Genomic DNA, 18,736 nt, shown 5'->3' on the forward strand with positions numbered 1-18,736 from the left:
CTCTCTTCCCTTTTTAAAAGAAATAACGTCTGGCCACTGATTACGCCTTAGCCTTAAAACGTTTACGTCGTTGGTTTCTTTTTCATTCATATACCATGAAGCATCTGTATCAGCAATACCTTGTGCTCTCAGATAATATTCAATTTGGAGACACATACAGGCATACATACATAAAGATAGATAGATAGATAGATAGATAGGTAGATAGATAGATAGATAGATAGATAGACACAGAAATGAGGCTCTCCTGTGGAGTTCTTATGAATTTTTCCTTCAATTCGCTCTTCATTCAGCTGCAAAGAGCAAGATTCGACGGTCTCACACTGCTCCTGGAATTCACGTTCTTGAATCTCTTCTTCATGAGTAGGCCGCAGCCGCGGTATGTTGCTAAAATCGCTGTTTTCTGCGAAATACTTCTTCATTCGTGAGATTATCCTTATTTGACAGTTAATTTCATTTCTTTGTTTCTTGTTTGGAAGCTTACCTCGACAGGCAACGGGAGTGTGAATGTTTTTTTTCGTAGGAGTTTGCTTCTTTTTAATAATAATAATGATAACAAATGCACCGTTACAAGTGAAACATTTGGAATCAACGGTATAATAACTGACAAGAGCTAATCATAGTTTATTGGAGATGTGGTACTATATCAATAAGTTGGGAGTCTTTCTAACATCTGTCATGGTACGCAACAGTTAAAGACAACCAGGACCTGATGGTAACAACATCATGAAGATCTCACGCCAATTGGGGTAAGTGATAGAATTTCTGAAGATGAATGGGAATGTAATCCTCGCTCAGGAGCGGGTGCGGGTGGGACCAGCGTGGATGACCTTAGTATTTAGACACCAGTTTCCAATAACTCCAGCAATCATTCATTGCACAGTTAGGAGAACCCCTTGTGCCGGCGCCTTAGAAAGCTATAGCGGTACCCAAGTGGCATTATCTCGACTACAAACGAATGGTACATTTTTGGAGAGACATTTTGAGGAAATGGTGAGAAGATGCGATTTCTAGAGATGAACCTGGTTCGCATTGTTTCCTTTAGGGGCGTAGGTAACCGCACTAGATTTGCTTTAGAAATTATGATGTTGGTTATTCGTATTTGTGCATTATCTTGCTATCTTTCTTTTAGCCATTCGAAGATTTAAGGTTTAGCCTAATCAACAAATAGTCGTTCCTTATGTTCATCGCAAGTCGATCTTCATTGCACATCTATCCCTGAATCTTAATAACCCATCTACATGTTAACAGGGATGGCTTCAGGACCATCTGATCAAGGCGGGGGGCGGGGTGGGGGGTGGGGGGGTGTGGTTTGGGCTTAAACACAATTTTGACCAAGTTCTTAGCAGTTTTGACCACACTGAACTAGATACAATATGTATCCTATATGGTAATGTTATATATATGCAAACAAAATTTTTATGGTTATTTTTTTTTATACGAGAACACTACTTTCCCCGAATATATTTTATGAGACAATGCAAATAAATTTCACAGTTTATTAGTCGGAAAAAAAAGAAAAAACGTGGCAATCTGGAAGGGGAAGGAAGAACAAAACAAAAAACAGAGTTAATTTCAGTCTTATGATTAAATGACGCTGTCCATTTTTGACCTTTTATCCTAATCCTTATTCTTTATGTTAGAAATTCAGATTTGAACATTTCCCTTTTACTGGTCATTGTATAAAGTTTTGCATTTTTACTCTTTGCTTTATAACTCGATTTGCTATAGTTTTCATATTTGAATTCAGAAAAAACTGTTTCCTGAAAGTTTTGGTTTGCTTTCATAATAAATGTTCATACAAGATGCTGAAGTGTCTGCTTCCAGTTGTGCTTTTCAGTTCTGCGGTTTTCTAGAAGCTTGCAGCCGATGTAGATCATGCTGGCCTTAAGCCAGCACGGTCTCTTGCTCCTGGAGCAGCCATTGAGGTATCAACTGCGAAATACCAGCTATCAAATCTTATATTATATTAGGAATGATTTCGGGTCTTCTATGAAATCATAATTTTCATGATAAAGAATAAGGAAATGAAAGATAGAAAAAGGATAGTATTTATAATATTTATTTTTAACAACTTAATATTTACTTGAAATGGAAATTATTGAAAAAAATATGCAGCTCCAACAAGAACAAACTTTCACCCTTCATTCATTGTGACACAAATACTGGGAAACAGCGATGGGAAACGGATATCAAAATAATTGCTCTTATGTTGCAGGGAAGTCAGAATCTTTAGAAAAAAACAGCCCCTTACTGTTACAAGTAAGTATAATTTGCAATTATTTTGCAGTAGCTCAAATAATAAAAGCATCAAAATGTAGTAATAATAATTTGGATCAAATGAAATGCGTCGGTGGCAAAAACAGTTTCTGGTCCATCTGCATTCCCCTCAGGTCTCATGGCTACTCGACAGAAGTTTCTTTTCTGAAGGTTAACTAACCATTCAGGACTTAGTCAGAGAAACGCGCGAGAATCCAGCTGCCCAGTCCCTGACATTTGCTGCAAATCTCGTCTTTGGCTTGAAGGCAAATGTCTCTTTTATCGTGTTATCACCCTCTTAAGTAGTTTTAAAATTACATGATAAAAACAGAAGCTGGCCACGTGTAATGCTGATGATATCCTAAAAGGCCATTGCCTTGTATGTACATACATTCCTCCAGCATTGCGTGTAGGGAGTGAGTGATACAATTTTCACTACTGAAATCTTGCCGAGGACGCCATAAACTCAGGAAAGTCCAGCTTCCCATTTTGGTTGAAATCGAACTCCTTCAGAAGGAAATCAATCTTGAAAGCCAGATCTTCCTCTGGGATAACCTGCTGCTCCTCATCCGCGCCTGTAGAGGAAGGAAGCCAGAATGAGCAATAAATGGAAGGGAGAATCGCAAAGAAACTTCTTGAATAATAATCCATTACACATCAGTTATGTGTCGTACTTCTTAGAGTAATTTTGAACATCAGTGATATAATGAACTGTTGTAAGACAGAGTTATGCAGTTACTCGGTCTACTGGGTTGAGAGGATGCAGAACGTTCCTCCTGTGCAGAAGTCAGCCTGCAATTGCGATAGAGAGATCTGCGAGTATCCTCAGCGAACAATGATAGACCACCTCTGATTAATACTGATTGGTACTATGGAAAGAGATCATAACTAAAATAAGTTGAAAATCAAACTTCATTCTACTTGACATGATCACGGTACGCTTTTTTCACTATTAAAATGAGAGAGCCCAATTATAGATTTTTCATAGTGTCTGATTTCGTTTAGTATTAATATCAAGGCTATATTTTACGAATTTTGAATTCACATTTCAATTCTTTCACGCAGCAAAATTTACTTGTCTAGCTTGATAGGGCCGAGTCCAGAGGTCCCGGACCTCTTATTCCCTCAAGCATCTTACAACACTTTGGGCCAGGTACCGTGATGGAATGAAGCCGACTGAACATAATCCAACCACCAACCGAGAGTCGTCATAGGGAAGAGTAATTAATATCCAGGATGTTAAACTAAATACAGAGTACCTCGCGTGTTGGACATTTATGCTATGGTAACCTAAGGTTGAGCATCAGTTTTGAGTCAACTTCCAAGTTTGTCACTTTTATAGTCTTCGAATAAATCTGCAGTTACAAAATAAAAAAAAGGTGCTAAAGGAATTTATGGAATGCAATAGTTTCCTTTACAAAAGATTATAATAAAATTTTTACCAGGGAATTGGACACAGTATCATTCCCAGAAAAATAACGTTTAATGACTACTGAATTTAATTGTTGAATACCGCCGTATTTTGAACAATGTTGAGGTACTTTATCATGAACAATTTACTCGGACAAATGTCAGATTTGTCAAATGAAAGATTCTTTTCTATGGTATTGATGACGTTTAGATCCTGGCTCTCTTTATAACATACAATTTAATTTCCTTCTAATGTATCAATTTCAGATCCGAATGAACAAGAATAGATTTATGTATAAGGATGATCTCTTAATGGACAACGTGATATAAAACTGCATGATAAATGGACACTGAGTCGTCTGTCAAATTAGTCAGTGATACAAAACAATTACAACAGCACCAGAATTGGACGAGTGACTTCTCCGTATTTTCTTAGTATTGGACCGAGGTAATGGTCATATAGTTCCAGTTTCATGTGTTTGAGTACCTGTCAAACCTTTCCATGCCTTTTAGATACTGTTAAACTTGTTGCTACTAAAATAGTAGAGATCTTAAATATTTCCAAGTTACTTCCTGAACACCTCAAGTAAGTCAGTGTTATAGGTATAATATAAAGAAAAAAGGAACCATAAAATATTTGTGACAAAGTTTATCTTTTTCTTTCTTGGTGATTAACAGATACTGAATGACAAAGTTGCAACCAAGCTGAAAGTCGAATAAGCGTCTAATTAACAGTGGATTTTCCAAATGAATATCTTGGATGGAAAATCAGTAACTTCGGAGCTCATTTTCTTCATCAAGCAAAAACAAAAATAAATCTACATAGATGTATAAGCTATTATTAGAGCATACTTTCTTGTCACTTTCCTTATATTATTTTACTAGTTCCTAATCATTTTTATCATAGGGGATGCCATTTTTGGCCCAGAGAAGGGAAAATAATAAACAGCAAAAGTAGTAAATTACCGTGATAGAGGGACTGCATGATTTCAGTTCCATCAAGTTCCCAGTCGTTGTCATAGTCGTGAGCAACGAAGAAGTGGTATTGTTTCTCGGATTCAGACATCCCGGAGGAGTCTAGGTAGGTCTCCTCGTACAAGTGATGCTGGAGGTCATGCTCACTGAACTTCCTGTTCACACAAGAGCAAAAGTGTTTATGAATATAGTAGCAACTTCAAAGGAAAGTGAGGTAACTAGTCATGATAATAATGATAAAAAATGTATAAAAGATTGCAACCTCAAGTGAAAATCAAATGTGACAAGCAGAAAAAGAAAATACTATTTTTGGTAAAAGTGGACTAAGAGAGTGCTGCCTCTAGAAAAGAAACTAACACGAAATGGGTTATTAACCTACTACATAACAAGGTTACTGACAACATTTAGATCAAAACACTCATGTCTTGCCTTATCCTTGCATATAGGCCTTATCCTTCCATATATGCTTTTTTCTTCCATATATGCCTTATCCTTCCATATGTCTATATCCAATTTTATTCATAGTAGTCTTATACCCCATGTGTATCTCACTTTTAAAACACTTGCATAATTGTCTTGTTATCAGTTTTGACAAAGACACGTATCCACCAATGCCGTACATTCTACAGATACTAAGCCCTGACTCCCTTTGTTCAGATCCATATCCAGTCTACATAAGTGGGTCCTCATCTGTAATTTCTTAGCCATTTCTCTCTTATGGATGTGACTCAGAATCAATTCCATCTCTTTGGCCATAAGCTTTGCGCCGTGCACGCCCTTGAAACCACCACTTTCCATTTATCCCATTGATTGTTATTTGTTTATACTAATAACAGTATGGTTAACCTTTAGTCGAGAAAACGTGCCGCTCTTACCTTTGGTTAAACTCACGGCAGGCTTTTAGTTTTTGTTTAAGTATCAGTCTTATTCATGAATTCTGTCTTGTCCAATATCAGTCTCTTGAACGTTCATAATTGTTAGTCTTATGAGAGAAAAACGAGTGTTTGTTTGCATTGAGTCTTTAAGAATCAACGGTAAGAATAAGTGCAGGTAAGAGTGTAAATCTAAATGCTTCGGCAGCTTCACATTTGCTTGCTCCTGAGGAACCGTGCAATGATTATTCTTTTGATGGAATGTTTCGAAAACTGGAATTTGTCACTGTGTAACGGCAAATGCAAACACATTATATAAATATGGCAAAACTGACTCGTGAGTTTTCTTATTCGTTATCCTTTGGATTAAGCCAGCTTTACATCAGCACGGACCCTTGCTCATAACAGTGGTCCATAGGTGAAGATGGTAATGTGGATATGAATAAGCGGACCTCGGGACTTGTCCCTTATAGGTACAAAATTAGACTGAGTTATTTGATTTTTCTTGTCACCACATTAGTCTAAAATTCACTTCATGATTAGATTATTGAACTGTTTTAGTCTATAATATTTCATACCAGTAAAAGATATATTAATCAAAAATTTTTTCTTTACTTATACAAAATTTTTGTTTACTTTATCGTTAGGGGTTTCACTTTTATGATTTTTATAACAATCAACCTCAGAGTTGAGTATCAGATATCATAACCTGAATGCCTTTAAATTTTCTTTTTTTAACACGGGGTTGTCTTTGCTTTGAGCCTTCATTGGACTAATTATCCCTTATTAAGAAAAGTGCCAATTGATTTCATACCATACTGATGCTTAAAGCTATTGTTGCCCTTGTGATTCCCAATATCTTTTTTTTTATATATTCTGTGAAAGACATTCAGGTAAAGTTATAGACGGGATATTTCCTAACAATTGTCTTTCATCTAGAATTCTAGATAGTGTCTAAAATATCAGCCTTCTTGAAAACGAAATTGATTTTTCACCATCTTCCAAAAAGACAGACGGATATCTAGTGCATGAGGATATTCATATGTTATTACAGTTTGTAGTAATCATACATACCTAATTAAAGGAGCTCAGCCTATGAGAGTTGATGGACAAAGAAAGATAAGTTTTGGAGAAATATGATTCATTTCTGATAAAAGATATTACTTTGGACGTTCAAAATCCTGATAGATAAGCGAACCGACCTCCATTGTGTTGCTATGAATTCATGGCAAAGACTTCGAATAAATGGGTGAATGACTGATGTGGCTGTTCATATCTAGTCTAGTATAATACTGTTGTTGTCACTCATTTTTGGCAGAAGCAGAAATCGCAAAATATGATGTATGGGAAAAGTTGCTAAATCAGTTCAGGACTTCAGGTATAAGAACTCTTCTTCCTTCAGTAGAGGCGGTTAAAAACTGAAAGGGCGCAAACTAGAGGACACTGCTACGAAGGAAGAAACAAAGGAGGAAAAGAATTTCATATGTAGTTCTTAATCCCAAATTCATCATACCTTTTCTAAGAGGGAGGGGGGGTTTTGGGGGGATTTTGCTACGTTAAAAAAGTCCTGGAAAGAAAAGTAAACAATGTATGCTACTCATTTCTGTGTTTCTTTATGGAAAGGAAAATGCATTTAGGTAATGCATTTGCAATCTATTTCCGGAAAAAACGACTGAAAATAAAGCTAAAATATATTACTTACAAAAGCTGGCCTTTTTGAGGGTTCTGTCCCTCAATATTTGCCTCGGGTTGGTGGGGGACTTCGGAATGATGTACCTGTTCATGTTGCTGAGGCGCCTGTACTAGATTGTCCTGCGTCCCTTCTAGATTTTGTTGCACTTGTTCTTGTTGTTGGTGTACCTGATCTTGGTGTTGATGTACATGTTCTTGATGGAGATGAACCTGTTCGTGGAGATGGACTTGCTCCTGGGGAGGCTGTGGCTCTTGTTGGATTATCTGTTCTTGTTGTTGAAAAACCTGCTCTTGGTGTTGGTGTGCTTGTTCTTGGTGATGATGAACCTGCTCCTGGTGTTGATTAACATGTTCTTGGTGCTGAAATTGTGCCTGTTGCTCATTTATTTGGAAATCGTGAACATGACCCTGATGTTCTTGTGCCAAGGCCACCAGGGCCTTTAGCAGCACTAAAGCGAAAGACATCTCTGACAGCGTCATGGCAGCTGTAATTACCTGCAAAAGGGGATCGCTGGTTACATCTCCACTGTCTGTATTCAGTGGCGTTTTATATTTCATCAGTTTCCTGCGTTGCCTAGTTTTGACGATGGAGGATATGTGTCGATGCACGAATGTAACCAAATAATTGTAAAAATATACAAAATAACTAATGCAGTATATGTAAATAAATAATCGTGCATTAAAACTAGATAAATTCTTTGGAGTAAACGGACTGAAAATAAGACACCTAATAAATAAATATGACAACGGTTATGAAAAGCAATAGTTTAAAAAGAAATTCAAGAAAAGGATTGCCAACCGTTCATTCCATTATCATCATCAACATAAACTGAAACTGACCAAAAAATTCATAACAAGAAAATTAGAGTGGTGAAAGAAAATAGAGCTTCATATTAGAGAGAGAGAGGAGAGAGAGAGAGAGAGAGAGAGAGAGAGAGAGAGAGAGAGAGAGACTTGAAAAAGTGAAGGGACATCTCTGATAAAAAGATACAACTGAAAGATTGGACAGCTTCATTCACATCCTTCCCGCAATATGACGTCTCAGGTTCTTGCCTCCCACAAACCTGGAGGCCTCCCAGGGAACAAAACTGTCATTATTTCGGAAAAATCGAAGAGCTAAAACGATTCATTAAAATAGGCTTATTCCTAAGTCTTGAAAAGATATCTCAATATTATGTCCCCAGACGTCTGGAAAAATATATGTATTTAAAGAAAGTCTGTTCTTTTTGATACTGCGCTAATTTTAAAACGAGTTATATGAATTAATCGCTCATTAAATTGAAAAGATTAAGAACGCGGTTTGTGTAAAGATCATGGCTTTGGAGGTTTGTCATCTTAAACTTATTATTAGCATTTTCTCTCATTTCGCACAGGTTAACTTCAACACCTCATAATTTGTGCCACGTACAGTTCACAAGCAAATCTTTAAGAGGCCCAACAAAAGAAAGCATCACTCTATGGAGGAAGCAAGATCGTTTTGGATACCAAAGAACTTTTCACGGAAAAGGAACGCGCATAGTTAGAAGTGGTAGAATACATGTTTCATAGGCAATAAAAAGACATTTCGCTAAAAAACTGTAAAGGAAAGGTTTCGCAATACCCATCATTCCTAGTTTTAGAGGAATGAAGCAGAGAGAACTTTCCGGTTAAAATCCATATGTATTTATGTGTTTAAAATCATGGTCGCTGGACAAAACTATCACAGAGGCCAAGGTAAAGTGTAAATAAAGAGGTCAGAAATACTGGCAGAGCTTTGAAGAGTAAGTGGACCGAATTCCTCCAGGAAGTTGACAGTATTAGGCCAAAATCACAGATAAGGGAAACAAGGCACATTTTGTGAGCACTGGATTGCCTAATGAATGAGGATTTTGGATACCTAATTTATCCCGAAAAGAGAATCTTAATACGGATCTCAGAGCTGAGGTTTTAATTTTGAACCTAAAGGATTACTGGGACCACAGCTTACCATTTAAGTACATATAATAATGCAAAAGAGAGTAAAGAAGGAACTTGGACAGTAATTATCGAATAAAATCACATTCACAGCAACAGCCGCGGCACTAGCAAACAGTACACCATTTACCCTGTCTCTTCGTACCCTTGCTTCTTAATTGTCTTTGCCCCACTATTCATGACTACTTCCTCACAGCCTAACCAGCAGTTTCTAGATACTCATGTTTTCCTACGTTTCGTGACTTGAGATTTATGAGCGCTTTTCACCAACATATCCTGTAATATTCTCTAAATATTCTGCCTCTTCTCCTCAGTCACTTTTTTACCACCATTTTGTCTCTCTAAATATCCTGTCTTTTATTCCTCACATACTACATGAACAGTTTTATCTCAGCAGCTTCCATATTTATTTCTTATACCCATTCAGCATCCATAGTTAGTAAAGAACAGTTGGCACAAGAATTCCTTCATAAAACCCTGTACCTCCCTTGCTCCATATAGTCCAGGAGCCAAGGGGTGTTTGCATGCAAGAAATGGGCAGAAAATTACATTCTTGATTTAGTTGGAGGGTCCACTGGGACACCTTTTTACGAGGGTAGACATCCAGAAACCCTGACAATTATCGTGTTACTCATTTTTTTTTAATTTGATGAAATCAAAATAACTCCTTTTTTACGTGTATTGGTTACATAAATTGCAATAACTCAGCAATGTAATGATCTACAGAGCTCGTTCACCACTCAAGATAGAGCTTAAAGAATTTTCTATTTAAAGGATACAGACGCAATAAGATTGGTCAATACACAAGCTTACAAGAGGTTAAAGTATGACTTTTTCTGATGAGAAACCTCTTATGCCTCGGTCTGTTCATCAGGTATAGTATATTCCTTCTACTGATTCCTACACAGGTGTTAAAATAAGTAAACAAGTCCTCCACCTAACCTTATAAAACTGGCCTCAGGTGTACCTAACCAAACTGTACAACCATTAAATGTTCAGTCTATTCGCCTATTTTTCACAAATATTTACATATGAAAAGTCATAGGTTCTAGTTTCTCATAAAAAAAGTCATACTTTGACCTCTTGTGACCTTGGGTATTGACCAATCTTATTGTGTCTATTTCCTTTAAATAGAAAACTCTTTACGCTTTATCTTGAGAGGTGAACGAGCTCTGTAGACCATTACATTGCTGAGTTATTGCAATTTATGTAACCAATACACGTAAAAAAGGAGTTATTTTGATTTCATAAAAAAAAAAAAAAAAAATGAATTATGCGATAACTGTCGGGTTTCTGGATGTCTACCCTCGCTGAAAAGGTGTCTCAGTGGAACCACTAACTAAATCAAGAATGTAATTTTCTGGAATTTTCATGCATGCAAACACCCCTTGGCTTTTGGGCTAATGTACACTTTGATTCACTCACCCAATCACCGTCCATACTAACATTTATCGCACTGCTCTCCTCTGTACCACTCACCTGAGTGACGCTGCTCACCTGGATTCATATTCAACACTCATTTCACAAATACTTTCACTCACAAAAAATCGTGGTACTTCTTTTTTATTTCTAAAATTTTCCACTTTATTTTTGCAAACAACAACTGCTCCACATTCGTCTATCCAGTAATCCCAAAATATTTCACTTAACATCTCTCGTCCTTGCCTGACTTCTCGCATCTCTACATCAGTTAGAGTACTAATCAGTCATATAGACATTACACACCTTTTATTAATATATACTTGTTCAGCAAATCTTGCATTGTAACTGCAGTTGTACCACAGGGGAAAATGAAATACTTGATATAAATCCTGAATGGTATCGTCTTTAGTTTGTAAAGATGTCTTCATGAGACTGATACATAATGGGAGAAATTCACATGACAGATGACAGGGTGGCAGTTCAAAGGAACAAACAGATGGTTGAGAAAGTGTTCGCACCTGACAGGAGAAACGGGGGAGGAGCACTAGACTCAATTCTGACAGAGGTGAATGCTCCTTTATTAATTAAGTCTAGGTGTTCGGCGCAGGTGGGCCCCACACCTTTCCTATCAAGTCATGACAAACAACCGTTCTGAAAATCTACACATTTTACATACGTGTGTTGCTGTTGAATAAATGAGTCGGGCTCATTTATAAAGCTGGACTGAGATTTAGTTCTTTCCAGCTTATCATTAGAATAAACCAGCCTTTGGGACGTGCACAGCTGACAGCCTGATTGGTTTCATTAACGTGAATGAACTCTGCTAGGTTATCTTGTGTCCATTTTCTTTGCTAATGATTTTTCCAATTTGACTTATATAAAAATTGTCACATGACTTATAAGAGATTTTCTTGACAATTGCGTCTTTCACTGTATTATTGCTCTTAACGCCGCGATAACTCTAAAGCTCCTTGGAAGATATGAAAGATATTTATTTAGAAATATGAACACATTGTATTAGGAGCAGGGTTTCTTGTTACGTGTTTCGCTGTTTTATTATCAAGTCTTTTCACCGCTTTTAATCTATTAGATAATAAATCATAAGGCTATATGGATTACTTTTCTATATTCCACATGCTACAGATTTCTTCATCAGTTCATTCTGGGCTTCATGCTCGAACCCTCTGACAAAGGACGTGAAAACTAATTTCTTTACATCATTGTTTTGGCCAAAATTCAATGTATACAGAAATATTAGTAGGTTTTCTATATGCACTATATTTCAACCCATCATTACTTCTGTGTATTAGACAATTCAGAAAGGTTGGGTTACTGTCTTTTTCTAAAAAAGGTAGGTTACCGTCATTTTCTAGAAAGAGTAAGGTACCGTCTTTTCCTAAAAAGGGTAGGTTACTGTCATCTTCCAAAAAAGGTAAGGTACCATCTTTTTCTAAAAAGGTTAGGCGACCGTCTTTTTCTATAAGGGTTTGGAGCCCGTCTATTTCAAAACAGGCTAGGTGACTGTCTTTTTCTCCAAAGGGTAGGTTACCAACATTTTCCATTTCCACAGAGAAGAAGTTAAATTTTGGTTACATAGCCAAAAGCATTTTATGTCGTCAGTACACCTAAATTCATATTATATTCGTGGAATAATTTTGCTTAATATTTTACTTATATACAAAGAATTCCAAGAACAAATTGCTTAAAACAAGAGGTTTTTTCACAGCCATGTTAAGATTAGAGGATAATGCTCCTTGTTAAAATTAAAATTTGTATTCTTTTGCACTTACTTCGATAAATTCTTTTCAAGTGTATTGGAGAATGGGTACATACGAGAATAATGATGCTACATCAGAACTCATAAGCTTAAAACCTCTATTGATCTATTCACTATTTAATCTATTTAGTAAGTTTGCATTAAGTTTAAACCGTGGCGTTTGAGGTCCAATAAAGCACTTTAATAAAATTTATGAAGCAGAGCCAACGGACCTGTTTAATTATTGCCTAGACTGGGAAATTTGTTTCGTGCTGGAGACTCAAAATCTCTTCATCAAGTTTCCCTTTTCCTTTTGTGGTGCTTTAACTTTTATTGTTGAAATACTATCCACACCGTTTATGGGCCCGTTTTTCTCACGTTTCATTCTTTGATGCAGTCTTATTATAAAGATGGCTCATTTCTTTTTCTGGAAAATCTCTTCTACTTAGAAGTTTTTGAGTGAACCAAATTTGTCATATTTCGTCCTGTGCATGATTTATATCCTTTCAATAATCTGCGTCAATGATGCCCTTGACTTTATTCACGTCCTCATACCAAAGGTCAGTAAACATCAGGAAAATTCATTAACCTTTAGTTCTTTACACACTCTACTGAATTATAAGGCGGAATTAGATACGTAATCTAAGGCACTTCAATCATTTAATTTTCAGGTTATCTTTAAGATACACTTGTTCTCATTTCCACATAGCGTCACGTCATGTATCATTCCAATCAGAAGATACTGAGGATACAAAATACGTTTTTTGAATTGCCGAACGGAATAAAGAAACTACGTAGTTTTGACATTCGTGTTTTTAGCAGATTATGTATTAGACAATGTACTAAGATCGGTGAACTCCAGAGAAGGATAACTCAAACAATTCTTTCTCACCCCACCACATAATAGTAGTTTTATGGATACACCCTTGAGAGCTCTAGTTCATGGAACATTTACGAACAATAATACCTTAAAAAAAAGGCTTTGAGAAAACCTCTCCCCCGACAAAACTAATACAGTAACACTTTTTCTATTGGTCAAACTAGAATCCTCGGTAAGGAAAATAAAAGTGTACAGTAGACAACAGCGTAATTTTTGTTTATGAAAGTGAAAACAGTTGTGCTGTCAGGTAGGAAAGTGCTACAAGTCTGGTTTATTTCTAATAATAAGATGAAAAGAAATATAGTTAAACTCAGTTTTATGAAAGACAGATTTCGTAAGAATAAGAAAGTTAGTCTGGGAATGTAGAACTTGAAGCAGTTTTTCATTAGCAATATGAAAAATGCGTAGACTATTAGGAAGGTGTTTGTCGTGACGTCATAGCAAAGCTGTGGGCCCCTTGCATGGAAAAAAGATATTTAACAATGAAATATTGACCTCAGTCACAATTGAGTATAGTGATCCTCCCATTCTTCTATCAGGTGTGAACACTTTTTCAGCCTTCTGTTTGTTCGTTTGCGCTGTCACCCTGTGAGATGTAACAAATTCCTACCAATATATATCAGCACCCTTGAAGATATTAAAAAAAAGTATATATATATATATATATATATATATATATATATATATATATGTACTATATACTATATATATGTATATATATATAAGCATATGCATACACAGACATACACACACACACACACAAACACACAGACACAGACACACACACACATATATATATACACCATTCTTTCTTAAAGGGGGTTGGCTGTGAAAGATGGTCCTACCTGTTCACAGCAAGTCTGAACGAGATCGCTTCCTTTAGGACTAAATTCCATTTTCCCAATTTCCTCCACTTATTTCTCAATTCATCCGGGCCTAATCTAGATGATAGGTTTGGGTGGGTTACCCTTCTCAACAGTATATATATATATAATAATATATACGTATACACACACACACACACACACACACATATATATAAAGCTTTTCTTGTATGCGATTTCGTTGAACTTTATGGCTTTTTGATATTCGATCAGTTTCATATAAGTTTGCCAATATTTTCTGAACCTTCTACGTTCTCCCCAATTTAGTTAATGGAAAAAAAATCAAAGATTAGCTCTTTGTTCCATTATTAAGAACACAACACCACAGATGTTCCGTCATTCGTCGTGACCTCTTCAAAATGTCTTTTTTTTTTTTTTTTTTTTTTTTTTTTTGATTATGCAAACGAAATAGAGATGTGGGTATATGATTACAGAATTGTTGAGTTAGTTGGGAGCGGGGGTGTTGGCGGGGGGAGAAAGCGCGTGATTTAAAAGGTTTTGTTGCCGTTGTTGTGGTTGTATCTTATGATAGCATTGTATGTTGCAGGGCGTCTGCTGGATGGGAGTGATCTTTCCGCTTCTAGTTGTCTGTTCAGTGTTGGTTTGTGCAATAAAATGCAAACAAATTCGGCTAATTGATCTGTAACCTCGACCAGCTCCTGTGTCGTAGGTTTGCGGTTGTGATGTTCATGTAGCGTTGGTGGATGGATCCACGTCTCGCATTCCTTATTATCTAAGCTTCACCTGAGCCTTCCGTAATTTTCTTTGTGGTCTCCTTTAATCATCTGGCCCCTGGCTCCTTATATTTTTCCTAAAGTTTTCTTCTCAAATCACCAAAATATTTTAGATATCCTATGCAGTTTCAGCCCATTTGCATCACAGGTCTTAGTTGTCCTGCTCGTTGCCAGATTTTCCTTTCTAAGTATTTCGCTGAATTTCAAATCAAGAGAACCTCTGCTAGTTATTACTGTTGTTAAATATCATAGAGATTCAACCTCATTAATCCTTTTTACATTTATCGTTACTTCGTCCTTTGAGACATATCAAGTCTGCTACTTCTGTTTTCATATTGATTTTGAGTCACAACTCTCTGGATGTATGACGCATTCCATTAATTGAGCAAATGTAAATCTTGTGGTGTTTTGCTTAGTGGTGTATTGCTGATTAAAACTGCACCCTCTGCAACTTCTACGTCGGTCTAATTTTATTCATAACTCCAGTTTATTGCAAATTCACCCCATCAATCGATTAAGCTACTTCGTTCATGGATATTCTAAATTAGCTTGACATGTTTAGCAGAGTCGCCATAACGACACAAGACCTTCCATGATATTGGTCTTTGGGCGTAGGGAAGTGCCTTATCAAAATCAACAAAAGCAATCAGTATTAGATTTTTATATTTTATGCACTACTGCTCAATCCTTGATACTAATATTCTGCCTTCATAATTTCTGTGTTTTTAAAACCACCTTGTTCATTTCTAAACATTTTATCAATTACTTTTTTCCAAACTAGTGCGTAGTTTCCCTGCAAACAGCGCAGTTACTACATTCAACCTGGTCATCTTTTTTAAGCACTTCAATTGTAACTTTCATTTCCCAATTATCACGCTTTTTTTCCTCATTTTATATTCTGCAAAACAGGCTAGTTAGTTTATGAGTTGTAACCTTGAGTTCAGCTAAAATCTCTCTGCAGTGATTCCGCCATAGGCTGGCGTTTTCCAAATCCTTTGGTGTTTTCACTATTGATTTCACATCAAGAACTGGGAACTCATAAATATATTCAAGTCTCCATCAGCTTCTGATATATGAATCAAATTATCCTCCACCATCTCTTATCCCGGTCAGAAAAATGATGTTCAGCAATGTCTTATTTTTTCTTCTGATGTTATCATATATTGATTCATCCGCGTTTTCCTCTATTTCATTAATAATTCTGTGGGCTACCTTAAGACTACCACCCTCTGAATAAATGGCTATGTCAACATTATGAGACTCTTTGCCTAAATAATATCTCTTGCGTCCTTCATCGTCTTCTTCCTAAAATTTGGTTATTTATATGTAACTTGAGATTTTGTTTGTTCCTTATTATATCATAGGTCTAATCTAAGGGTTCCATCATGTTACTTCATGCGTATCCTGTTGTTGATGAATTTATTATTATTGTTTATTGTTCTTTTGATCTGTATTATGTTGATGTTATGAGTGTATATATTAGTTTTGCTGTTAGCTTTATGTTGTTAGTTTAAATTTTTTTTCGGAGACATGACATTGAGTTGAACCCTGGGCACCTTCTCATTACTGTAAGAAAATGACAGAGCACATTACTCAGATATTTGAGGGTTAAGGTCCAATTTTCTTGATCGCCAGAGTTGTCCTGTAATTACGATCTGATGTTTTCATCAGACACTCAAAAATAGTAGCAAGTCAAGAGGCTGAGTTTTCAACTCCTGGGTTTGGTGGCCTTGACCATTTGTCATCGTAATAACATCCCACATGTTCGAGGTGTGGCTGTAGTATACACTAAATCTGGATTACCTATTTATGGTCAGAAGAACTTGGAGTGTAGTTGCCACGAAATTCTTTGTTTTAAGATTTTCAGCGTTCTACATTGTATATGTATTTGCTGTTTACAGCAATTCAAATATTGACGATTCTATATATGAATCCGTGGTAGAGGATTAGTATGGCTCAATCTCAAGATTCAAAACTTCATTCGTTATTTGTGGAGACTGCAAAGCAAAGCGCAGTGAGTGGTTTACTCCAAATTCCACATATCAACATGGCTAGTCTGCTCTTAATTTCTGAGGAACCCTGACATATTTCAGGTAATAAATTAGGACTCATATTCGCAGATGTTCCAGCTACTAGGATGGGCATATGTGTCAATCAGTACATTTCTAATGCCACCAATGGAATAACGGTCTGGCTAAAATCTAGAGCCAGTTGGGATCGCGTTATTGAAGGTTGTCCGGAACTTAATACTTCAGATGCTACATCAGATCCAGATCCCAAGAAGAAGTTAAATGAAATGGTGATGGCTATTTAAGTAAGGTATCTTCCTAGAAAGATCATCAAATTCAGAACAAATGACTAGCCATGATTAGACGATACATGTAGATGAGTTGACCATGACAAACAGACCAAAAATACATGGAAACGAAATCGTTAAAAAAAAAACCATTTTTGTTGAGTCTTGCCATAATGCAAATAGATTAATTCCTCATAGAGGAAACTTGAAGGAATTACCCAGCCTCATCAGTGATGGACAAAATTGGCATCATCGATCTTTGAGTGAGGTTCGTCCTCCATTACTAACAGATGATGGTAGGTTGGTTACTGACCCTAAGAAAAAGGCTGAAATGCTTCATCGAGCTTTTGAAGTTAAGCAATCAGCCGAGGATGTCCCTCTCCCTGATACTTGTCAGCCTGAACCTATTCTTACAAAATTTGCATTTCGATCTAGGGATGTAAGAAAATTCCTAATAATCTTGATAGCTGGGGTGGAGACGATCCTCATGATTTCTTTCTTTTTTCTTTCAAAAAATGGTTTTTAGTGTGTTGTCACTCATGACTTTTAGATTCTATAGATTTTTAGATCAACTTGTGATGCAGATAAGTGTAAGCTTAGTAATACAATGCCTGTTCCAAAGAATGGCTATTATGCAGACTGCAGTAACTGCAGGCTAATTTCTACTCTCCCCGTCCTCTCCAAAGTTGCAGAAAAAACTTATTTTAAGCCAATACATAAGTATGTGGACTCTGAAAAATTGTTAGCTGATAGTTAAAATGAATAAGAAAGCAAGCTCTTTTAGATATGGACGAGGGTTTTGAGTGTAGAGTAATTCAAGTACATTCTATTGCTGCTTTCGATTTAATATGTTACGAGGCACTTGTATAAACCACAGAATCTTGGAGAGGGTGGATATGATTTAGGTAGGCAGCAGCGGCTTTAGACCTATTGTGTCTGAAGTGCCACAGGGTAGTGTTCTTGGTCCCCACAATATGGCCGTTGACCTGGGAAACAATATTGTTCAGTATGCTGATGATGCAACACTTGTGGGTGTAGTGAAGCCTCCACTTCTGAGAAATAAAGCTGCCCTTAGTCTCAGTCGTGACATGGAGCGAATCAGTGAATGGTGCAGCCGGTGGGGTATGAGGCTGACCTCCAGTGAAACGAAAGCACTATTGATTAGCAGATATAGTACAGATTTTTCACCCCATCTTCCCCTTCAGGTGGATGGGACTCTGCTGAATAACTCTGAGGCTTTAACTATTCTTGATATAACTTTTGACTCACATTTTACCTTTGATACATCTAATGAAAAGGTCAGCAAATACTATACGAAAGTTAGGTATTGTATGTAAAGCCTCATTTATTTATGGTAGTGATAGAAAGAATGTAACCCATTTTGGGTCATTTGTCCTTCTGGTGCTTGTTTGTTTGTATGGTGTTTTTACGTTGCATGGAATCAGTGGTTATTCAGCAAAAGGACCGGCTTTACGTGACTTCCGAACCAAGACCATACCGATCACGCCACTGAGGCGCTTTATCCTTCCGGTGTGGCTGTCTGCTTCTGCCAGAAATGTATCTCTTCTAGATAGATTGGTTCGTACTGGTAGGTTGTGTTTCC

At 36.7% G+C, this 18,736-nt stretch overlaps 1 protein-coding gene across 2 annotated transcripts in view; it reads right to left on the reverse strand.

Moving 5' to 3' along the window:
- Window positions 1-2,032: 2,032 nt before the first annotated feature.
- Window positions 2,033-18,736, reverse strand: part of LOC135221694 (G-box-binding factor-like) — a 60,458-nt gene continuing 43,754 nt past the window's right edge. Inside the window, exons 2-4 of one of the 2 annotated variants that reach the window (XM_064259443.1) lie at window positions 7,219-7,703; window positions 4,636-4,799; window positions 2,033-2,834 (exon numbers count right to left, since the gene is read on the reverse strand). In XM_064259443.1, coding sequence (XP_064115513.1) covers window positions 2,695-2,834; window positions 4,636-4,799; window positions 7,219-7,688 — 774 coding nt within the window. In that variant the 5' untranslated portion in view covers window positions 7,689-7,703 and the 3' untranslated portion in view covers window positions 2,033-2,694. The remainder of the gene's footprint in view (window positions 2,835-4,635; window positions 4,800-7,218; window positions 7,704-18,736) is intronic. The other variant, XM_064259436.1, reaches the window with a different exon arrangement.

Source organism: Macrobrachium nipponense, chromosome 20 (assembly GCF_015104395.2).
Source record: "Macrobrachium nipponense isolate FS-2020 chromosome 20, ASM1510439v2, whole genome shotgun sequence".
In the NCBI taxonomy this organism is placed as follows: Eukaryota; Metazoa; Arthropoda; class Malacostraca; order Decapoda; family Palaemonidae; genus Macrobrachium; species Macrobrachium nipponense.